Raw genomic sequence first — 23409 nt, forward strand, 5'->3', positions numbered from 1 at the left:
ACATTAGTACATTGACACATATAGCTCAATATTTCAACACATACACTTTGCACTTACTTCATGCTTGTTTAGACACACAAACTCCAACGTATTCTCAGGGTTTATCACAGCTCGATCTCCACAATCGCACAGAGAAGGTTCCTCGAGTCGTCTAACTACGACTAGGTGCTTCTCCTTAGCCGTCATTGGCGGAGCGTTAGAGGGGGGTGGAACGCACCGCTTGAAATGCTCACGTGGATGTCTCCCTCTAAACCAATCATCGAAAAGAAGGTACCTAGGATCAAACTTGTCTGTACCGTCGATCCACTGAAAGAAAAAACACCTCTCATGGTCCTACACAATGAGATTCCAACAAAATATTAGTACCATACTTACACAAATAAAGAAAAAGGATAGTGGAAATAATTTCTTACATTAGAACAACTGCATGTGTAGAAGCAACGCGCCGCTGTGTCCGGATATTTCGATTGAAAAACATGGGCCGGGAAACCACAGTCACAGTTAGAGATAGGAAGGTCAGGAGGGACGGGGGCATCTTTGCTAGACGTGTCGGGGTATAATTCTCGAGGACGACCCCGTTTTCACCAAAACTCCTCCCGAAACATTTCTTGCATCTAACAAAACGGATGTAATTTAACAAATATAAATCAAAACATCACAAATAAATGTCAATAAGAACCATAACTACAATACAACCAATTTCTTTTTAAGAACCAAAAGCAGTTAACATTAAACCCTAAACCTAGAGTTTTCTATTTGATGCACAACAATGAACCCATAACATAACTACATGCGCCTAGGTTTGCTAGCTTTTTCACGGCTTGGCATCATCTTACGATTGTATAATACATATATTGAGGGATAGAATAAAACCCTAAGTGATGACGATTATTACGTTCAAAAATCCGACTAATATATACTGAATTGATGCTAAAAAACTAGAAGGGGAGCGAGGATACCTTGCTCTCGAAGATCTATGGATCAAACCAAAGTTTTTAAGGTCCAATATTCGTGAGGTAGGGTGAAGTGAGAAGAGAAAAAATCCAAGAGGGAGGAGAAAGAAGAGAAAAAATGATCGGGCAGGAAGGTTGGGCCGGGGTTAAATAGCAGGGAGCTTGGCGCCGAGCTCGACGCCAAGATCTATGACGCCGAGCTCCCTGCCATGGCACCTACCGAGCTCAGGAGCTCGGCGTCAGAGACGTTAACACCAAGGCGTGTTAGCTCGGCGCCAACATCAATGACGAGTTCATTTTCTGAAATATTTCCTGCAAGGATTTATTTATGAGAAACTAAAAAAAACTAAAATATAAAAAATTCGGCCGGCAAGACGAGCCTCCTGGCGGTGGTTTGGAAGCCGGAACCTGGGCGGGACGCGTAGGTGACGTCGCCGCCAGGACGCACAGGGATCGTAGTCTCCTGGCCCAAACTCTGTTCAACAGAGTTATTTTTAGTTATAAAATAATATTTTTCTCTTATAATATTTTAGCATAATATTAATATAAATAAAATTTCAGCGTACCCAAACAGAACACTGATGCGAAGCCGCAGAGCTGCCAGGACGCCGCCGCGGGATGAGTACGTGCTTCCTATTCACGCGCGAGGAACAGGTCCGAGCCTCCGAGCTGATGGGAATCTGCCGGTAGTTACGTGACGTGGCATCTTTTCAATATAGCATATGAGAAATAGCCAGCCTCTCGTGAAACTCTTCTTTTTTGAAAAGTTTTGTATTTTATAAAATAGCTAAACTATAAAATTTGGCTATTAGTTTTATCATATTTGTTGGAGATGCTCTTACAAACAGACGCTTGCAACATATGTGTACAACCATTGTAATATATGCAACATATCTAAACTTTTGCAACATCCATCTAAAACACGTGCAACATATCTCTAAAATACTTGAAACGTAGGTTTGCAACATGCGTTTTTCACCCTTCTTCCGTGCGACGCAGAAGAGAGAGGGGAACAGCCGGTTCTGGCTAGCCGGTGGCCGAAGATGGTGGCGCGGCCTAGCAGCGGCCAACTGCGCCTGTGCCTGGCCTGGGCCCGGCTAGCGATGCCCCCACTCCTAGCTGCCTGGCCAAACGCGGCGTCCGAGCGCCTGCGTGGTTGCTGCTGGGTTGGCCTGGCCAGCTAGCGGCACCGACGAGCGGCCCGACCCTGGCGGTGGCGAGGAGGCTCGTTGGCTTGGTGGAGGCAGCCGCGGCGAGTAGGCAGCGCCGTGAGGCGGTGCCAAAAGCCGTGAGGCGGAGTAGGAAAATGTCATAGCGTCTAGTTTTTTTAAAGAAGTCGTCGAGGTGTCTCGTTAATTTGGTAGAAGGGAACAGGCTTGTTAGGCCGGTCCGCACGCCTATCAAGGAGCGTCCGGGCAGATGGAGACCCTCACTGTAGCATTAGCGATATCTACAACATCAAATAGGTTTCCCATATAAATATATTTCGTTATAAATTTATTTGTAATTATATGGTATCATAAATATTAATATTTTTTACAAATAAATGTTGGAATTAAAATAGTTTGACTCAGAAGTCAAAACAAAACTAGAATGACATTCTTTGAGATGGAGGTACAGTACTATACGGTATATTATACATTGAACATGTAATATTGCAATTGTCAATGAACTAACAAACGTTGAATTGATGGATCCCAGTACGCATTGGCAGGATATTATGAGTTAACAAAATATTTTTAATATTTTAATAGTGCAGGGAGATTCAATTTAATAGTGCAGGGGGATCCAATGTAAAATGTTGCACACGTGTTTCCAGAATTCAAAATTTCAAACGAAAAGGCGTCCTCCTCTTGTCTTCTCGTCCACGGCTCTGCCCCACCCCACGCCTGCGGGCCGCGGCCATCAACCCCACTCTTTATAAGTACCCGCAAATCCCGCATCACACCATTACCACCCTCCTCTCCCCACTACCTCTTCCCCCGCACACGCGCGCCGCGCAAGCAGCGCAGACCCGGCAAAATGGTGAGCTCTCATCTCTCAGCCTACACCGTGCTTCGCATCTCCTTCGATTGTAGGTGTGTGTGTGTGTGTGTCCTGATCGTGGTTGTGCCGCTCCGATGCAGGTGATGGCTCAGAAGACGAAGGAGGCGGAGATCACCGAGCAGGATTCGCTGCTTCTAGTAAGTTTCTTCTCATCTCCTCGCCCATCTCCGCGTCAACTTCGATTCCGTGCGATTCGAGTGGTTTCGGGCGGCTCCCCGCCGATCGAATCGTTGTTGTTAGATCGAGATGTTCCCCTGTGATTTCTGAGCCGTGTTTGCACAAGGGTTTCGTCGTCATGGGCTTGTCCGATCAAATTGGGGTCGATTCGAGCATTTACATGCTCGCGTATCAAGTTGGTTTGCATTTGCGGGGTCGTTGGTGGATTTTGTTTCTCAGTTTTACCCGTTTCGCGTGCGCGGATTCTAGCGCGCTTGATGCTCGAGCAGTGGGGTTTTGGGGTTTCACTGGTCTCTGCTAGTTTCTCCTTCCAATGGTTCTAGTTTGGTCGGTTCGGAGCATGCTCAGTATCTTCTGATAACTCAAATTACGTTTCGTCCCTAGTTCTCCGCGAAACACTCTCGAATGTGTGGATAAATTTGGCTGTTCCGATGGATTTCATGGCTGGTACACACGTATTTGGTAGTTTTTTTTTTCTCTTGCTGCTTGCTTGTTCGAATTCCTTCACTGATTTAGAAGCGTCTCCCCTGGGAAGGTCCTCTACTAGGTTCCCCGTCGATTCGGTCTAAAACTAGTGCGGAACTTCTCTTTTGTTGGCGGTCTCATTTCTGTGGTTTTGGAACATTGCTAGAATGCTAACTCTTGAACTGATAAAAGAAGGTGGCGTTGGTTTTCTAGTTTTCTGGTTGATTTCGGCGATTCTCAACATTGATTCCAGTAAATCCTCTCAACTTGGCTGTTGGGAAGTATTAGTAAGGACCTGTTAATTTGCGTTTAGATCTCATCAGTCTGCAATGCATCATATATACATGCCTATCATTTTTTTTGTGTGCTTACACTGTTTCTCATCGTTTCATTTTTCTGAGAAATTAGTACTTCTGATGGCTGCAAATTATTTCTCCAGGAGCCTCTAGAAAATTATCAATCAATTTAATACCCACTCAGGTTGTGTTGATTAATTTAGCCCTCCATCGAGATAATTTTTGTGGATTGAGGAGCAGATTTCATTAGTACCCATTTCCCCTTCTTGCTTAGGTTTGCATGTGGGATAGTGACATATTTATGTCCTAACATATCTTCAACAGAAACACAGCTTTTATTTGATCTTTAGCTCGACAATATCAGTGTCCATGTTCATGGCAGTACATATTTTGATTTCTACTTTGGGTTTGTAACAAACAGTACATATTTCTGCATTAGTTTTTGGGACCATAAACTCTTGCACAGTTTCTAACTGGTTGCTGCCTTGTATCAGAATATACTCTGCTGTGGAATCATAAGAGCTTATTAAGCCTTTCCTAGTGTGCTCTAGTAATATCAATTTCTTCTATGCGTTACAGCAGAGTTCTGGTAACCATATGAAGAATAACAGCTGTGTTCAATAATGCTTGGTTTGGTATAGAAGTTTTGCTGCATTATCTACTTGAAAAAGTTGTGTGGTTTACTTCCAATTAGATTACTCTTGTTTGTGTTATCCTATACCTTTTTGTATGTGCAATCAGTTGCAGTTTGTTTGGAATGCTTCCATTATGTTTCCAGAATGTGATATAATTTTGGATAGAATTCTGGATGTGTGATGCTTTTAGCTGCAGTTGCATAATGCTTCGAATCATCGCAACACCATTTATATTACAGGCATTAGTTCACTTTCATATGTTCTTAAAAAATGTTTCATACAATCATACTATACATGTCTGTTTGTGATAAAAAAAGTTTGTTGGTTGCCCCTCAATTTGTGTTTCACTGTTGAAAGACAACTCATCTATGTTGTGTTCTTTTGGTGAACACTGTAGTCCATTCCGATTCTTTTTTTCAAGGGCTTCAACGTTTTATGAGTTGATGGTTGTTCAATGATTTCTTTCAACATGTATCTAGTGTGAGAAATCATAAGATAGCCTGCTTTTGTTTGGATATTTCTGATAACATGATGTTACTTTTATCCAACAGACTAGGAATTTGCTCCGGATTGCCATATACAACATCAGCTACATCAGAGGCCTATTCCATGAGAAGTACTTCAGTGATAAGTCGGTTCCAGCACTAGGTTAGAAGAATTGGCAATAACTTTAAGTATAGTATCTATGTCCAAATCAACAGCTGCTGTCATTTTACCTCAAAAACACTTATATTGCTGCAGAGATGAAGATTAAGAAGCTGATGCCAATGGATGCTGAGTCAAGGAGACTGATTGATTGGATGGAGAAAGGTGAAACATGTCCTGAGCTCATTCATTGTCTACTACTTAACAATTGCTACCTATCTCATTTACTTCTAAAAAAGTCTGTTGTATTTTGTTTGTTTTGGACATCGACATGATATGCACATCTCCCATTTTTCTAACTTACTTGGACAAATTGTTGAGGAAAATTCTACTTCTATGTATTCTACAACATATTATTTAATAACAGAGGTTGTACGTATCATGTGTGACACTATTGTTCTTGTTTTCTTATGTGATCAACTTATGGAATCAAACTTTTAGGTGTCTATGATGCTTTGCAAAAGAAATATCTCAAGACCCTCCTCTTTTGTATCTGTGAGAAGGAGGAAGGCCCGATGATTGAGGAGTATGCTTGTAAGTTTCCCCCCTGTGGAATTGCATATCAGGTTGGATTGGGGGCTTCTTATGTGTTGTTCTTTCCCTACAGTCTCATTTAGCTACCTCAACACCAGTACCGAGGAAGTTGCGATGAACATGAGCCGTACAGGGAGCAAAAAGGGTAGTACTACATTCACTTCAAATGCTTCAGAAGTAACTCCTGATCAGATGAGGTACTCTCTTACCTTGGATGTTAATTTTCTTGCATGAGCATGCAGTCTTTGTAAACGAGCTAGTGTTGCATTCAGAATGTTATGATTTGAAACAATTCAACATTATGGTTTTGCTGTGTAAGAACATGCTGAACAATATGGGGTTAATTATCTATCTGTTGGCTATGATAAGAGTACACAGTTCTATCAAAAGATGAACAGATTATACTTTTCAGTTCACTTTTATGTAGACCAGGTGCCATATATTGCTCTTAGTTTTCTTGACTTGCCTTACAGAAATCTAGTAATGAAGGTCATCATCCTTGTATAATGGGGCTATAGTGCATCTGTAGATCAATTAATGTGTTCATGTTTTTTATCGAATGTGCCTGGTGGGTGGGAAAATGACAATTTTAATATATGATGATCATATCCTGACATATGGTTTTCTTTCAGGAGCTCTGCTTGTAAGATGATCAGAACGCTGGTTTCACTTATGAGGACCTTGGACCCAATGCCAGAGGAGGTATTTTCAGACATCCTGTAATTTGTTTACGAATTTGCAATATATTGCGCTGATCTGAAACTGGGGTCTGTTCTTTAGCGAACCATTCTAATGAAGCTGCTGTACTATGATGATGTCACAGTGAGTATAACTTTTGTTCTGTTTATTTATTTGTCCATATCGATACTTGGGGTCTGCCACAGCAGATAACCTTGTTCTTTTGCTCTCAATAAATGAGGAGATAAATTCTCTTGTTCTTCTTGAATCTGTTGGTAGAAGTCAACCCAGCTTCTTTTTTCCATACTGGCAGCCTGAGGATTATGAGCCTCCTTTCTTCAAGTGTTGTGCTGATAATGAGGCCATAAATATATGGAACAAGAACCCCTTGAAGATGGAAGTGGGCAATGTCAACAGCAAGCACCTTGTGTTAGCTTTGAAGGTAAAGGATAAATGAGGCAGAAGGTCCTTTGACCTTTTATTTTTGAATTAAAGATGATGCTTCTCACAGTTTGTTCTCCTGTGAAGGTCAAGAGTGTCCTTGATCCATGCGATGATGACAATGTTAACAGCGGAGATGATGGAATGACTGTGGATAATGAGTCTGATCATGATGATGACTTTTCTGACACTGAGGTGAAGAACAAACAGATCAATGCTATGATATATTAGTAGTGCCGTGGCATTAATTAGCAATCTAGTGTGTTCCTAACATAAAGATACTTAACTCTATACCTATATAAATTATGTTCCTTTTATCTGAAGTGTTGCTTGGCATTATCTTTTATTGTGTTAGGTTCATCCATCAAAGGCGGATCATTACGTCATAGCTCCTAATGGTAAGCATGTCCTCAGCTATGTTTGCATTTGCTGTTTCTGCAATTATTAATACAAATTTTCTTACAGATGGAAAAAGCAAAGGTCAGGGCACTGGTACTATTTCAGAAGGTATATTTTGTTTGTGTAGCTTCATTTGCAATGCATAGATTTATTCTTCATTACTACTTAAGAGAGACACATCTTGTTAATTTAGTAATGTGTTTGTATGTCTTGGGTAATTGGGAATTTGATATATTATAGTTGTCCGTGCACATCTGCTCCTCTGACTTTCTATGTTTGCAGATGATACTCAAGATGCTGCTCATGAGGAAGAGCTAACTTCCCAAGTAAAGAACTGGATATGCTCAAGAGACAACGGAGCAATTAATGTTTCAGATGTCCTTTCTAACTTCCCCGACATAGCAACGGTAATTAACTTTTGTTCCATATGTTGCTAGATTTCAAAGCGACAGACTTATCCTGGTACACTAATGCATGTAAATCAACCCATATTTTGATATGCACACACGAGTTGTATGGCCTATTTTTGACAACCTTTTGTTGAATATTTTGCAGGAATTGGTTCAAGGTAATGCAGGAAATAAAATCAGCCCTTCCTCGCTCCTGTTGCAGTCTTAAATTATTAGCTAATGATTGATTTTTCAGATATTATGGAGAGGCTACTTAAAGATGGTGTACTATCCAGGGCAAGCAAAGATGGTTATACTGTTAACCAGGTCAGCCTAATGGACTGCTTTTGTTTACCATATCTTATGATGTTATTCTCTTATTTGTAAAAAAACGTACTGCCTTCACTAACAAGACATATGGACGTTTTCAGAAGGCTGATCCAAAAACACCGCATATAAAGAAGGAGGCCATCATGGCAGATGTACCACCAACTGAAGTAACCAAACACAACAATGGGGATCTGCTATATATGAAGGTGAACCTTCTTTCACCCCTAGATTTTGTCTGTGTATGTCACCTGCTTATATATAACATAATATTACAGGCATTATATCATGCACTTCCCATGGATTATGTGACAATAGCCAAACTTCAAGGAAAGTTGGATGGGGAAGCCAGCCAGAATATAGTCCGAAAGTTGATTGACAAGATGGTGCGAGATGGATATGTGAAGAATTCAGCTAACCGAAGACTGGGTAATTGATCGAATCTGTACACAGAAAGTCCTGAATGCATTATACAGTTCTAGTATTTTACTGAATGGTTCATCTATTATGTTTGTTTATTGGTGAAGTGGCAGTCCAGTGAGCTGTGTTTGAAGTATTTTAACTCACGACAAACTATTCTTAATCATAGCCACATTTTCTACGAAGGGACAACTGAACCTGAAATAACTGCAATGTGCATGGCTACCACTTGCATTATTTGATGAATTCCTGGACAAGTTTCCTTGAGGTTGGAATATGTTGTTTTAGTTAAAACTAAGACTTGTTTATGGAACTCATTGAGAATTATGCATCTCATCTGGGATTTTGGCATTACAAGTTTACAACTTAATGTGTTAGAAAATGAGTCAGAATGCCTGATGTTGTCGTTTTGTAGTCCTAACTTCCAATATCAATCATCTGAAATCACAGAAAAATGGAATGATTCTACCATGCTATGTGATACAGCGATACCCATTAATTTCTTTTGTTTTTCTACTAACCATATTACTATGCCGCTATAGGCAAAGCTGTCATTCATTCTGAATCTACCAACAGAAGGCTCCTTGAGATAAAAAAGATACTGCAAGCCAATGAAGGCGAACAGATGGTAACATATCATGTACCTATAAGATTGCTGTATCGCTAGCAGTATCTAACTGCTCATTGTGGCATTACATTGCCCCACAAATCAATTAAAATACTGCTACATTATGCAGGCCATTGACACCAATACAGAGCATGCTGAGCCTGAGCACAAAGACCTTCTGAGAGGTAAGTGTTAACAGCAATCTGCATCTTCACATTACTTTGACAACAGAATTGGCATTGCCTCAGTGACATGAGGCCGTCCAAATTATTTTTTCACAGACCATGAAGTGAGAGATGGCTCCACGATGGGTTGCTTCCACTCAGTCGGATCTGATCTTACTCGTACTCGGGAGCTACCAGAGCTGCAGCAGAATGTGTCCATGCAGAGCGGGCAAGAAGCTTCTGCTGTGGGTAAGGATCCAAACAGGACTCCCACAAGTGTGCGTGAGGTATATACACAATCTGATCACCCAGTAGTCTAGAAATGTTACAGCCTAGGGTCTTTTGGTGATCTCAAATATTGTGTTAAATGTACTTTTCTGAAACTTTCTTGCAGCCGGCTGTACCTGTTTGTTCCCTGGAGAGTGGAGTGCTTGGAAAGAGAATCAAAAGGTCTCTAACTGGTGGAAGTGAGATGCAGTCTACCCAGGACAAGCGATCCAGGAAGGCTAGCATGGTAAACTCGACGTTTCTTCTCTGAAATGAGCATAAGTCACACATAATTCAATCCTACAAGATCAATATGTTCATCTTATACCCAACATCACTGCTGCATGACAGCATGAATGCAGAGCTGTAATTTTCCATGAAAATGCTGCAGGTGAAGGAACCGATACTCCAACATGTCAAGTGCCAAAACCCTCAGGCTCAGTGAGGTGGGGTGACAGGAGTAGCTAACTTCATAGTTGAGGCGACAAAGTACATATTCAAGTTCAGGTCCTTGTGCAGATATACTAGTAGACAACTACAGCAGTCACTGCAGAAGTAGATACCACTCCCCATGTTTCGCAAGGTAGAGAGTTCCGCGATGTAGATTCCAGTCCCAATGTTTCGCAAGGTAGAGAGTTCCGCGATGTAGATTCCAGTCCCAACGTTTCGCAAGGTAGTAAAAGTTGTAGACATCTGTTAACCTGTTGCTCTTTTTGATCTGGTGATGAGCATTCTCTTCTACAAAATCAAACAGATGTTTATTGACACAGAAATTGGACATATGAAGCTTCTGTTGAATGCATGATAATTCAATGATTATGGATTTTATATTCCACTTATTTTCTGTTTTCATGTTGATACTGTTACACTCAATACAGCAATATGCTACATCGAAAGGAATTTAGAGCCATATACTCTTTGATCATAAGACAAAAACATCTTCCCTAGTGGAGCATGCCTCCAATTGGTGAACCGAGAATCAAGGATATGTTACAATCTTTCTCGACAAAGTGATTCTTCCTACAGCGAACTTCTATTAACTTGTCCAACTCGAATAGTTTCGAGAGCATGGAAATGGGCAAAAGATGACTTGTCCCTCAGTTTTGTACTTTTGTTATGTAAACATAAATGTTTGCTATTTTGGAAAGGAAAAAAACTACTACATCATCTTCTCCTGTCCTATGCACTAAATCACCTTGGCTAATGAAAATGGAGCTATTTACAGGAGAGACTTGAGGAAAAGTGTGTTGAAATGTTAACAAGTACTCCCTCCGTTCACTTTTACTTGTCGTTTCAGACACGCTAACAGAGTTGTTTGCAAGTCTAAATCATTGTCTCAAACAACAAGTAAAAGTGATAGGAGGCAGTATATTAGTATTCAAAAGAACACATTTTTGTCATCAAGGGAACAAAATAACAATATATTTAGAAGCATATCACAAAAACTAAAATATATATGACCATCTATGTGCAAACATGAAGGTTCTTTTTTGCGATAGATGCATCCTACATTCGAATCTTATGCCAAATTAACTTCACTCAAATAAGGCGCACACCTTAGAATAGATTCCATTTTAATCTTTCTCTGCCTTTAATAATACTACCTGCAAGGAACTAACCTGAATTGGGTAAGACTACCTGCAAGGCAGCCTTGCACAGCAGATGAACAAATTCGTTTCTTTAGAAACCATGCTTGCCACTTTTTCACTATTCAAATTGTATTGATCAAATCCACTATGGTGTCTAATCAAGCAATTCTTAAAGAATCAAGCTGCTTCTCTAGCATCAACTCTGTGGGATCATTCAGCACACCACTTACAGCTTTCTCCCATCCACTTGACACCAAAGCATTCACCTTAGCTAGTCTGCACAACACTGACTCTAGCAATGCCACATCTCCTTCCATCTCAATCCCCTGGACAAACTTCTGTGCACCATCCTTGCTTGGTGCAAAACCCTTGAAAACCATCTCATCCAAAACCTGGTTTGCTTCAAGAAACTCCCCAGCAGCACACATCCCATCAAAGAGCATTCTGTAGGTCACCACATCTGGATGGCACCCCTTCCTTGGCATATCCTCAACCAATTCACTCGCATCCCGCCACCGGCCCAACTTGCACAACCCTGCAACCAATGTATTATAGCTCACCGCATCCGCCTTGCACCCATTCTTCTGCATGTCGTCAAGCACTGCAAATGCACCACCAAAATCCTTCTCATCCTCACAAAAGCCTGCAAGCATCGCATTGTACACCACCCTATCAGCCACAATCCCCCTCCCCTTCATCTCCTCCAGCAATCCAACAACCGCACCTTTCCGTCCTACCCGGAACAACGCCCGCACAAGCGTCGCATATACAGCAGAATCCAGCACAAGATCTTCCTTCCCTGCCATCTCTTCCTTGAGTCTCACCGAGGCATCCACATCCCCTTTCTCACAGAGCCCCTTCATCAGACTTGTATACACATAAACATTCGGCGACACGTCGTACTGCCTGACCAGGTGGCGCGCGTGGTCGAGGGAGCCGGACGCGGCCGCCGCTCGCATGAGAATGTTATAGGTGCACGCGTCCGGCGGGATCCCAGCGTCACGGCAGACGGCAAGGAGGTCGCGGAGGGGGGCGCGGCAGGCGAGCAGGGCGTGGAGGAGGGTGTTGAGGGCCCTGGCAGTGCGGGCCCCCGGGAAGGCCGGGTGCGTGAAGGCGCGGCGCGCGGCCGTAGGCGGAGATGACGCGGCAGAGGAGCTGCTCGCGGGGCCGGGGACCCGAGGAGGAGGAGGCGAGGCGGGAGAGGATGGATTCCATGGCCGGGAAGAGGCGCGCGGCGGCGAGCCTGGAGATGATGAGGTCGTAGCAGCGGAGGGAGTAGCGGAACGGCGTCGCGGAGGCAGGAGGGTTGAGGAAGAGGCGGAGCGCGGCGGCGGGGTCCAGCTCGCGGCGGAGCACCGCGGCGAGGTGGTACGACGAGAACTTGTTGCCCGCCATGGCGCGTTCTGGTGGGGAGACACGTGGTAGTGTGACAACGCAGTGGTGTACAATTGTACACGCAGGCTATCCACAGCAAATGCAGCTGATGTACAGAGCATGCTGGACTGCTGGGTCGTCTGAGGCAAGTGCAGCTGATGCACAAAGAAACCTTGAGAGGTGAGTGCAAGATCTGCATCTCCACTTTACTTGGACAACAGAAAATAGCATTGATTCCAGTGACATGATGCTGTCCAGGTTCTGTTTTCACAGTCGACGAAATGAGAGATGGTTCCACGATGGGATTGCAGATAGACAGAGCACCATGTTCATGTTGACTGTGATCTGGCTATGTTGTCGTTTCGGAACTCGGATGAGGCTGGAATTTGGACCCTCGCTAGTTGATAGCTGTTGAAGGCCGCAGCAGTGGCATTGAAGTTGGGCGATCGATCGGTCGGTACGGGGTCTCCATGGATGGGAACTGGGATCGTGATCAAGCCTTAATTTCGCCCCATGTGCTTATGTTGCGGTACACCTGTGCTAACTGATCCAGCTACGGGTTGGGTTGAATGATTGATCAAATCCTTTGGGGGCGCTCCCTCCGTTGGCTCGACTGTACTGTATCCTAGTTATCGCCGGCGGCGCGGTGGTCACGCCTCCTGGAGTTATTGGGATGTAGGGTCGTCCTGGGTCCCGCGGCTTCCGGTAAATCGACGGCATGTTCGCTTGAACTTATCGGCTTGAATTAGCAGTCATGAAATAATGTTTTTCTCTTATGACAAATTAGTTTCAGTTGGCTTATCAGCCGCAGAAACCATCAGCCGAATGGATCGTTACAATGGTACCCTTTTCTTACAAAAGCAATAACATCTGTTTTGATAGTAGTATACGGTGTATACTCCCTCCCTTCTAAAAATCACAAGGTCAATTTAGATTTATTGTAAGTTATTAAACTTCTTCAACTTTGACAAATCTAGTTTTGTGTTGTCGACGATGTATTTTTCTATAAACTTCAATTATAGTTGTTTGATTTAAAACAAATCTAAATGACATGGAGTAGTTTAGAAAAGAGTTAAATGCATGGGTGGTCCATCAACTTGCACTCTAGTTTCACTTAGGTCCATCAATTCTGAAAGTGGGTTTTTGGGTCCATAATCTTTATTAGTGGCGCATTCCTAGCCCATACCCCTTGTTTCAATTTTTTAACTGACGTGGCACCTTCGGGTCTAGGTGGACGCCGCACACACGCATGCAGGTGCATGCATGGCTCTCGGCGCACGTGCCCCAGGCGGATGTCGTGCTCGACCTGCTCACCGGCTCCAAGACCTTCGTGTTCGCGGCGTCGCTGCTGCACCACTTCTCCGACGCCTCGGACCTGGTGAACTCGGTGAGGTCGGTGCGGTAGCCGGAGAGCGCCATGTAGACAGGCAGGAAGAGCGCGATGAAGAAGGAGTCGAGGCGCTCCGTCATGGTGGCGCCGATGGGCATGCCGTCGGGGAGCGCCAGCCCCAGCATCATGGGCCCGATCATGTACTTGAACCCGATGGCGTCCGTCACCAGCGCCGACAGTAGCGCGACGATAACCACCACCACGAAGGAGCTCCAGCCCCAGTGACGTCGGTGATGAGCGATGCCGTGAGCGCGTCGGCGATGACGGGGAAGGAGGAGAGGGAGAGGCGGACGACAAGCTCGGTGACGAGCGAGGAGCCCTTCAGGTCCTCGGGCAGCGTGGGCTGGAGCGCGTGGAAGACGGGCAGGGTGACCGCAAGCGGCACGACGGTGCCCATGATGCCGACGGCGACGGCGATGGCGTGGCCGCTGGGCCGACGGAGGAGGCTGAGGTCAGTCTTGACGCCCATGGAGAAGAGGAAGAGGATGAGCGACACCAGGGGCACGCTCTCGAGGATGTAGGTGCCGCGCTCCGAGAAGAGCACGTCGCGGAAGGACGCGCTGCGGTCCAGCACGGAGGGACCCAGGAAGATGCCGACGAGCATGTGTGTGACGAAGCGGGACTGGCCGAGGCGGCGAAGCACCAGGTGCGCGGCCGCGGAGAGGACCAGGATGACGGAGACCTGCACGAGGAGGAGAGGTAGGGAGAAGCGCAACGGTTGGTCGCCCAGGAACATGCCCTGCGAGTTCACCAGGTTGTTGTCGGAGCACGCCGCCGCTAGCGGCTTCACTGTCGGCTCCAGAGCCCGCGACGTCAGGTTCGCCACCGCCATCATCTCGCTCTCCCGGTGCGGCTCCCTCGCCACGTTAGACGGGCCGAGGTGGCGGACGCCGACTCCGGGTGCAGCAGCGACGCCGCGAACGCGAAGGTCTCGGAGCCGGTGAGCAGGTCGAGCGCGACGTCCGCCTGCGGCACGTGCGCCGAGAGCCATGCATGCACCTGCATGCGTGCGTGTGGCATCCACCTGGACCCGGAGGTGCCACGTCAGTTAAAAAATTGAAACAAATGGGGTATGGGCTAAGAATGGGCCACTAATAAAGATTATGAAGCTAAAAACCCACTTTCAGAGTTGATGGACCTAAGTGAAACTAGAGCGCAAGTTGATGAACCACCCATGCATTTAACTCTTTAGAAAATAAAGTATGAATAAGCGACAACAGTTACTAATATTCTTTTCTAGCAGGTGCCAATGACATTGCCCATCCTCTGAATGAAAGGAAATTTCTTTTTGTCCTTTTTGCACCTACCCATTTAAAGAAAATATTCATGAAATATGAGCATGCGTGGCAACTGTCCATTTCTTAAGATCAGTGTGGCCTCACAATAGCAAAATGTACACAACACAGATTACTTATCCCATATCTTCTAAAAGATTATATAAATGATCTCCTATCATTAGTAACGTAACCTTTTCTTCTCTCCCAACAGGCGGATAGAGGACAAGAGATGGATCTTTCCTTAGGATGGGTAATCAGCTGGGGGAACTACAATCTTTTATATGGCATATTTTTAGAATTGCGATGGATATAAATAATCTGTTGGAGACGCTTTTAAGCCTTTTGTTTATGTTTAGACGTCTCTAGTGAAACAAGTATGACATGTCCGTAGTATATATTTCTTTTTATCTAGGAAAAAATGGTAGACCGGTGCTGGCGCTGCTGCTAGCCTGCTACAGTGCTACTAATAAACTGGTTCAGAAAGTCTTTTTTTCTGTTTTACCTGAAATTTTAGAGCCATTTACATGAAATTTGAACGGTGCGCTGGATGAATAATCTGTTTATATATATATATAACTCCATTGCTTTGTGCCGGATTCCGGCCGGATCGGCGTGCGCCAAGCGGCTCGTGAGAGGCCTGCTCCGCGAATCGGCCACTGTCTCGTCCGACCCGGGAGCCCAACAAGCTAAAACCTGTAGCCAGCAGCAAGCGAGAAAATTGAATATTTGACACCAATCTACGCGCATGTGAATATTTGACATCCAATTTGCACGTCGTTGAAAATTTAACACTCTGAATGTGAATTTATTGAAAGTAGGTGTTTTCTTCTTTTTTCCATTCAACATTTTTTCTATTTCTTTTGGCTTCCAAGATAAGGCTGAATGATCAAAGGTACTTTAGTCATTCAGCCTTGCCTTGAAAACATAGTACGAGATGCGTTCATTCTCAGAAGAAATGGATGGATAAAGATCAAAGGTACTTTAGTCATTCAGCCTTGCCTTAAAAACAGAGTACGAGATGCGTTCGTTCTCAGAAGAAATGGATGGATAAAGATCAAAGGTACTTTAGTCATTCAGCCTTACCTTGAAAGCCAAAAGAAAATAGGAAAAAATATTGAATGGAGAAAAGAACGAGAAAACACCTGCTTTCAACGAATTCGCATTCAGAGTATTAAATTTTCAACGACCTGCGAATTGGATGTCAAATGTTCATGAGCGCGTAGATTAGGTGTCAAATATTCAATTTTCTAGCAGCGGTGGTTGGCTGGTTCGTGAAGAAATACTATTGGTTGTTTTTTTGAGAGAAAAGTACTGTTTCCGTTGGAAATTTACTATCGTTTAATAGTAGCCACAACCAAACGAGAGTCGCTCTCCTGTCTCCGCGTGCTGCGGCCAGGCGGTCAGCTGCCGAGTTGCGCCCCCCCCCCTGCTTCACCCTCCCCAAACGTTCACACGCAAAACGCGGGAGCCGCCGCGATGCCGACGAAGCCGCCACCCGCCGCCGAGTTCGAGTACTGCGAGCTGTGCCGCCATCACCACGACCATGGCCGGCGCCATTGCTACGTCACCAAGCACCGGAGAAATCTCGACGCCGCGCTCACCTCCGTCCGCTCCAAGCTCTCCGACCTCCGCCGCGCCTTCCTCCACGGCTCCCCCTCTTCCCAGCCGCCGCGGGCCCGTCTCTGGTGCCCCTTCTGCTCCATCGACCTCGACAGCCGCTCCGCTGGGTACTCGCCACCTATCCTTTGTCCCCGTACTCTTAGGGTTTCGGTTTGGATTTACATATGGTTTCGATTGCAGCGTGGATTGCCCGGTATATTATGCAATTGAACACTAGTAGGCTGAACCCTAGTACATTAGGATCTGCTCAGTACGGCGGGGGTTGGAATCGTCATAAGGTTTTCAAAGCACTGTAGATAAAGGTTTTCGGAGCACTGCAAGCATAGTGAGTTTTGGAGGAAAAGTTAAGTCTGGTTCTCTTCTATTGCAGTAAAAATGCCATTTACCATTTGGCAAGCAGTGAGCACCTGAAGGGTGTGAAGGATTTCCTGCGGAAGCACGGGGGAGGGATGGATCAGGTGGACTCGCTTAGGATTTCAGAGGATGTGCTTGCCAAGGTGTGTCTTATACTTTCATTTTTCTCTCTGTTAATAGGAATTAACATGATATACATTTTTATCACTCTAGTTTTGTGAAAGGATCTACTTAGGTATGTTGTTGTTTGTATTTGTTTCTGCACTGACCTGACAAAATGAGATGTTATGGTACGTGGCATGTGGATCTCTAATGTTTTTATTTTTTAATTTCAGTGGGAGAAAGGCTCGGAATCCTTGAGCACAGGAACGAAAAAGGGGACTGAAGGGCTGATTGGACCATGTCTGAAGCAGATAAAAGATATCCAACATGAATATACCTGTGAAAGTTTGGATAGTTTTGCACAAAACAATATCCCATCTTTTAGTAATACTGCATCATATGTTGTTATGCCTTTACAAAGTTCTACCAATGGGGCATATGACCCTATTAGTACAGCGTGTCATGGAGCTTCCAGTTCTGGAAGTGCTCGTTATTCTACTCCATATGGAACTGTTGGACTGCCCATCACACCTTGGGGATCGGCCGAAACACATAAGCAGCAGGGTGCGCTGTCTACAAACTTGTTCCACAGCAGTGGTCCTGAAACAAAAGGTGACCGAGCATTACAATTATCATACTGCCTTCTTTTTCATATGATTATGTCACTTGCTTGGTACATGGATAATTATATTTCATTTTGTAGGTCATCAATCTACTGTCCTTGTAAATGACGCAAGGCCATTGATTTCTTGTTCTAATCATGTAAGTATGTACCATAGTCCACATGCACACACATGTCCTTGCGACAAGTAGCACAAAATCCAGTGAAAAAATGACAAACATTGATGTGATGCTTCTACATTACTGCAGTATTTTTTCTCACATATTTGACTTGATATGAACAATTAAAAATGTTGCTTTCATTTACACAAAAAATGGTAGCTTAGTAAATGTTGTGCAAGGCAGGAGCTTGCACCATTAAGGTTTCTCGGATCGATTTCTTGTTCTAATCATGTAAGTATGTACCATAGTCCACATGCACACACAAGTCCTTGCGACAAGTAGCACAAAATCCAATGAAAAAATGACAAACATTGATGTGATGCTTCTACATTACTGCATTTTTTTTCTCACATATTTGACTTGATATTAACAATTGAAAATGTTGCTTTCATTTACACAAAAAAGGTAGCTTAGTAAATGTTGTGCAAGGCAGGAGCTTGCACCATTAAGGTTTATCGGATCTCAATGGCAGAAAGTTAAACAAATTTCCTTTTGAGTTTATCATCCTTCTTGCTCTGTTTCCTGTTTATGTTCTTCTTTAGGTCAGTTGGGGCGTGTTTGAACCTTCGCCGCAGCTCACCTGGCCTCGCCTCACCTAGCCCTCGCACGATGCCAATCTTCCAAGTTCCAAGGCATTTGCTTCCCTTGCTGCCACTCACCTTGCCTCGTACTGTAGCTCAATATGAGGATTATCCGGAGGCAGCGGAGGTTGATTTGACACCAGGGATCCTCGAACGTGCGGTGGGGGGGGGGGGGGGGGGGCGATTGAGTGGCTAGGGAGGCTGATTTGGTGGCAGGGGAGGCAGGGGCGACGCCAGGTAGTGCACTGGCACCAGGAAAAAAATATTACTACTAAGTAGTCTATTTTTACCATACAAATTAGTTGGAATTGGATATATTTCTACATGGTGGCTATGAATATTGTGCACCTCCATGAATTTTAAGCTAACTTCGCCCTGAGGGGAAGCTAATTCGTCAACAAGTCGTTTTGGCAGCGGGGGAGGCTGATTCATCGAAAGCGCACGAGCCAACCTTGCCCAGCCGGGCAAGCTTGCCAGGCAAACGGGTGAGGCGAGGGACTACCGAAACGGCTTGCCTTGCCCTGCGAGTCGAGGCAGCAAGGGTTCCAAACACGTCCTTAGTTGCTGTTGTGGAGTTGTGGTGTACTCTTTTTTTTGTTCACATAATCACATAAAAGTATTGGAGAACAGCACACAAACACCTTTAAATTTCTGTGTGGACTTGTTGCCTTTATTTATTTTTGTTCCACTGCTTGCCATATCTGAAAATATCTATTTTCCTTCCTAAATCCCAAGTAACAGATTACCATCTCAATTGACTCATGAATTAGCTATGTCATCCGTAGATGTTCCATTATATCCATGTTCTATGAATTTGACCATTGTAAACGCTGTCATTATATTTGCAAAAAAATCATGATATTGTGGTTTTGTAGTTTCAAACGAAATGATAAAAATGTACTTCTATGAAGCAAGTGTTTTCTTTTGTTAGTTTGTAAAGCTCTTGTATATCCTAAAAGAAACAAATTTACATGTGCAACTTTTGATACAGAATTCCATATGCCTAATGTTCTTTTTTTTTTTCCTTTTGTTTATTTGTCCTGTATACATAATTGATGTGATTGCTTGTTAAACAGATGTTACCTTTGCAGGTTCAACAAAGTCACACTGGAGGAAATTTGAGCAATGGTATTGGATGCATTCAGTTTTATATTTTCCTGCTTTAGATTTTTCTTTTTCTTGAACACGCAGGAGAGCTGCGTGTCATTTCATTAATAGGTAGAAAACGGTCTGATTACATGCTGAATCCACGGTTTGGTTTTCGTGCTCTAGATTTTGTCAAAACAATCACTAGTCTGATTGCAAAATAGTTAATCGTGATTTTTTTTTGCCCTTGTGAGAATCTTGATGCAATATCATTTCTTTATAGGCTCAAAAGCAAATGTGCATACGGGTGCTCCTCCTCCTTGGTTAAAAGCTAATGAACATGATCCAAAGAATTTGCCACTCAGAAGCTGTGCTCTTCCTTCTCGGAAAGGAAAATCGAGGAAACTCAATCCAAAGAGGGTTGGTGCTGCATGGGCAGAAAGAAGAAGAACTGAGATGGAATTGGAGAAGCAAGGTGAAATTGTTCCAGCAACATCTGATTCTAGCTGGCTACCTAATTTTGGTAGTGTCTGGCAATCTGGCACAAGGAAGGAATCAAGGAAAGACTTTGAGAAAAGCCACAAGCTTCACGACACGAAGAGCAATCATGACTTATCCTTGGAGATAAAACCATATATCAGCAAACGGATGGTAAATATGATTTTTCACCTTTCTTTAGTTATGCCATCTCGTTCTTTTCTATATTTAACTTAATCACATCAACCTTGTGTTTCTTGCTAGCTGTTGGCAAATAGTTTCTGAGTCTTTGTCATTTTCAGAGGTTACAATACAACATTCACTGTTTGATGTCGTACCACCTATTGTGTATGCATTAACTCAGTTGTCCTGCTTATAGCTGGAAATAGATTGGTATTAAACTACAGCTTTAAAAATAACACAAGCTGCTTTAGCTGCTTTACTAATTATTGTATTTGTCCTGCTTTCTGATGCAAGGAACATAAAAGTCATAAGGAATTTCCTTATTGGCCTCGTGTTTGTTCAGTAAAAGAAGAGTTTGGATTGCCAAAATTTTAATTAAGTCCACACTACAAAATATTTATTTAGAATTGCAATCCACCTTTGTTCTGTTATAGATCAATTTGAAAAGAGGTCCGATCCTGTGGGCATAAGCTAGTGCCTAGTAGGCTGTGGTGTGCATATGCAGCTGCATATAGCTGTTTCAATACTGAGTTAATGAGGAAACCACTACCTATGAAATCAAGACAAGATGGGCCTTTCTAAAAAATTGCTCTCTGTTTGTGTGTGTGTTTTTAATTGGGGCCATAGGATTGCCAGCTTTCACGATGCGCATGCCATAGTTTTTATGTTTATTTAGTTACTGCATTCTTGAATTCTGATTGTTCATATATACTTTGCCTTTCCTCTTGCAGCGTGTAGGTGCTGATAAAGCTTCTGACAAAGCTGAAGAGCTTGGCAGCCACCTACAACAGTAAACAGGTGTATAACCCCTTGCCATATACAGTAGATGTTTATGGTGTCATTGGTATGAATCTTTTTAAACTCGCCCACTCAGTGAAAGAAAGGTTTAGCGCCCACGTTTAAGGCTTGGAAATTAAGCGCACTGCTTCAGAGATCTGCTCTGAAGCCAGTAGCAGGCGAACCCTGCTGTCTTTGCTTTCCATCAATAGAGAGGCTACAGCAACTTCTGATCACACAATTCAATGTCCCCAGCAATGAATACGAAGTATGATATTTGGGGTGACGGGGGCACTGCTAGTACCATGCAGGACTCCTGGAATGATTGCGCCTTGGATCTGTTTATATTTGTTGAAACGCCATGCAGGGCAGCTGTTCCTAACTTTCTGCTCACTGTTTGGCGCCTGCAGATTGATGTCGCGTAGGCGTCTCTGCGGAAGAGCCGCCAGGGCGCGGCTTGATTGGCGATCGGTACCCGTCAGCTCGTGTCTGGGAAGCCCGTTTAGCCTGTGTTTAGTGCTGAAGTTTGGAATTTGGGCTACCGTAGCATTTTCGTTTTTATTTGATAATTAGTGTTCAATCATGAACTAATTAGGCTTAAAACGTTCATCTCATAATTTCTCATCAAACTGTGCAATTAGTTTTTTTTCCATCTATATTTAATGTTTCAGGCACGTATCGTAAGATTCGATGTGATGGATACTGTAGCACTTTTTGAGAAATATGTTTGGAACTAAACACGGCCTTATAAGGCTGCGAGTACGGAATGCTAAGCCAACCTTTGACAGCTACTCGTAGTACGCAGTCAGTAGTTTTTGTTCTCGGCACTGAGAAGTTTGTGCCGGGTACCGGTTGCGGTTTGGTTCGTCGCGTCCAACAATGTCTACCCGTTTGGATGATAAGTCATGGTTAAAAGTACTATCGGTTGATTTGTTGTAAGAGTAAAATACTGTTCATTGATTAGAAAAGTACAGTTTATAAGCTAAGTGAACATGATGCCTTATAAGCCATTCCTGCGTTGATTCCCGTGCATCAACTTGTGTTCTGAACAGAGCAACCACACATGGCTTTCTTCATTGGCAGGACGAGAAGTTGACTTTGCCCCTTTCGGCCTGTTTAGCCCTGTTTTATTTGGGACAACTTATTTCAACCACGCTTTGAAACAAAGCTGGTTTCTTCCATAACTGGCTTCCACTACAACCTCACAAACAAGAAGTTTACTGTTTGACACCCTGATTCTAGGGTGAAGGATGTAAGGATTGGTCAACTATTGCCCCGTTCGCTTGGCTGATAAGCCATGACTGAAAGTACTGTTACTGATTTGTTGTGAGAGAAAAATATTGTTCGTTGGCTGAAAATGTACAGCCTATAAGCCTAGCGAACAAGACGTATTTGGGTAACAACAAGGTATAGGCTCGGCTAAAATTTAGCCTAACCTATTAGCCCCCTGTCTAGATAGATAGACGTTTTAGCTGACTAACAATTAGTCTTAGGAGCATTGGTAAATGCCGACGTATACCCAGTTTGTTTCTCCTTAACAGACCCACGAGTGGACACGGTTTGGTGGAGGTGATTTGGGTTTCGGTTTCCCTGGTTTCGCTCGCTAACGTTCCGGAATGGATGACGCCTGGCGGCGGGCTTTTTACGAAGAGCCACGATGTAAAATGCTTAGCCTAGCAGTGATTGCGATTGACCTCGTAGCCTTTTTGACCGAACGAGAGAAGCAGCTCTGCAAGAATTAACGAGGGAGGGGTTAACGTCAATGCGGCGAATGGTTTGGCTTTCGGCCTTTCCACTTGTGCATGACGTCGTGCATCCGAAGTGTGACGATTGGTAGTAGAAAACAAATGTTATAGCGTTCACAGGGCACCTCAAGCTCAAAGGGGCAGACAGACTCGGCTGGGGTAAAATGTCTGGCCGCCCCTTGTCTTGTTGCGTGTGTTGTTGCTTTGCCAGCAGCACGCACAGGCGCATCGAGTCAGCGTGCAAACCCTGGCGCGCGCATGCATGCATACCCAATAAGGCCCACGCTACAGGTTAAAAGCTCTAGTTTGAGTTTGATCTTGATGAATTGATGAAACCCTAAGTATTAATCTAGTTTATTAAGTGATTATGAGATAGATAGCACATTTTAAGTGATGAAGCAAATGAAGACCATGACATAATGATGGTGATGCTATGGTGATGATCAAGCGCTTGAACTTAAAAAGAAGAAAGAGAAAAACAAAAGGCTCAAGGCAAATGTATAAATGGTAGGAGCTATTTTGTTTTGGTGATCAAAACACTTAGAGAGTGCGATCACATTTATGTTTGATAGCCGTACTATTAAGAGGGGTGAAACTCATATCGAAATGAGGTTATCAAAGTGCCACT

General features: G+C 43.8%; 3 protein-coding genes and 1 pseudogene across 5 annotated transcripts; 2 read left to right on the forward strand and 2 right to left on the reverse strand.

Annotated features, from left to right (window-relative positions):
* The first annotated feature begins 2910 nt into the window (after nt 1-2910).
* LOC136549982 (meiosis-specific protein PAIR2-like) lies at nt 2911-11011 on the forward strand. 2 transcript variants are annotated; one of them, XM_066541412.1, is made up of 22 exons: nt 2911-2978; nt 3080-3136; nt 5124-5220; nt 5314-5382; nt 5659-5751; nt 5825-5948; nt 6384-6453; nt 6532-6573; nt 6743-6871; nt 6958-7065; nt 7226-7268; nt 7336-7377; nt 7552-7676; nt 7825-7837; nt 7915-7985; nt 8090-8194; nt 8264-8414; nt 8948-9033; nt 9143-9197; nt 9294-9463; nt 9571-9690; nt 9835-11011. In XM_066541412.1, exons 1-22 carry the CDS (start codon nt 2976-2978, stop codon nt 9886-9888), a joined length of 1827 nt encoding a protein of 608 aa, XP_066397509.1. In that variant the 5' UTR covers nt 2911-2975; the 3' UTR covers nt 9889-11011. The 2 variants fall into 2 exon arrangements, with proteins under 2 accessions (XP_066397509.1, XP_066397510.1); XM_066541413.1 differs by having other exon boundaries at nt 8093-8194.
* LOC136549985 (putative pentatricopeptide repeat-containing protein At1g53330) lies at nt 10049-12681 on the reverse strand (annotated as a pseudogene).
* A 919-nt stretch (nt 12682-13600) lies between these two features.
* On the reverse strand, nt 13601-14628 carry LOC136548805 (cation/H(+) antiporter 18-like). The gene is made up of 2 exons (XM_066540192.1): nt 14048-14628; nt 13601-14006 (listed from the first exon to the last, which is right to left on the reverse strand). The coding sequence occupies exons 1-2, from the start codon at nt 14626-14628 to the stop codon at nt 13601-13603; spliced, it is 987 nt and encodes a 328-aa protein (XP_066396289.1).
* A 1852-nt stretch (nt 14629-16480) lies between these two features.
* On the forward strand, nt 16481-21936 carry LOC136549983 (TITAN-like protein). Of its 2 annotated transcripts, none has more exons than XM_066541414.1 (8): nt 16481-16800; nt 17064-17190; nt 17383-17761; nt 17853-17911; nt 19590-19641; nt 19883-20250; nt 20991-21057; nt 21447-21936. In XM_066541414.1, exons 1-7 carry the CDS (start codon nt 16550-16552, stop codon nt 21051-21053), a joined length of 1299 nt encoding a protein of 432 aa, XP_066397511.1. In that variant the 5' UTR covers nt 16481-16549; the 3' UTR covers nt 21054-21057; nt 21447-21936. The 2 variants fall into 2 exon arrangements, with proteins under 2 accessions (XP_066397511.1, XP_066397512.1); XM_066541415.1 differs by having other exon boundaries at nt 19605-19641; nt 21447-21935.
* Nucleotides 21937-23409: the final 1473 nt, after the last annotated feature.

This window comes from Miscanthus floridulus, chromosome 4, assembly GCF_019320115.1.
Source record: "Miscanthus floridulus cultivar M001 chromosome 4, ASM1932011v1, whole genome shotgun sequence".
In the NCBI taxonomy this organism is placed as follows: Eukaryota; Viridiplantae; Streptophyta; class Magnoliopsida; order Poales; family Poaceae; genus Miscanthus; species Miscanthus floridulus.

Coding starts and splice junctions, on each gene's coding strand:
- LOC136549982 (XM_066541412.1), top strand. Junction 5,221..5,313: donor TAAGTCGGTTCCAGCACTAG/GTTAGAAGAATT, acceptor ATATTGCTGCAG/AGATGAAGATTAAGAAGCTG. Junction 9,464..9,570: donor CTCCCACAAGTGTGCGTGAG/GTATATACACAA, acceptor ACTTTCTTGCAG/CCGGCTGTACCTGTTTGTTC.
- LOC136548805 (XM_066540192.1), bottom strand. CDS start 14,628: ATGGCGGTGGCGAACCTGACGTCGCGGGCTCTGGAGCCGACAGTGAAG. Junction 14,007..14,047: donor TTCCCCGTCATCGCCGACGC/GCTCACGGCATC, acceptor CTGGGGCTGGAG/CTCCTTCGTGGTGGTGGTTA.
- LOC136549983 (XM_066541414.1), top strand. CDS start 16,550: ATGCCGACGAAGCCGCCACCCGCCGCCGAGTTCGAGTACTGCGAGCTG. Junction 17,762..17,852: donor CAGTGGTCCTGAAACAAAAG/GTGACCGAGCAT, acceptor TTCATTTTGTAG/GTCATCAATCTACTGTCCTT. Junction 20,251..20,990: donor CATATATCAGCAAACGGATG/GTAAATATGATT, acceptor TTCCTCTTGCAG/CGTGTAGGTGCTGATAAAGC.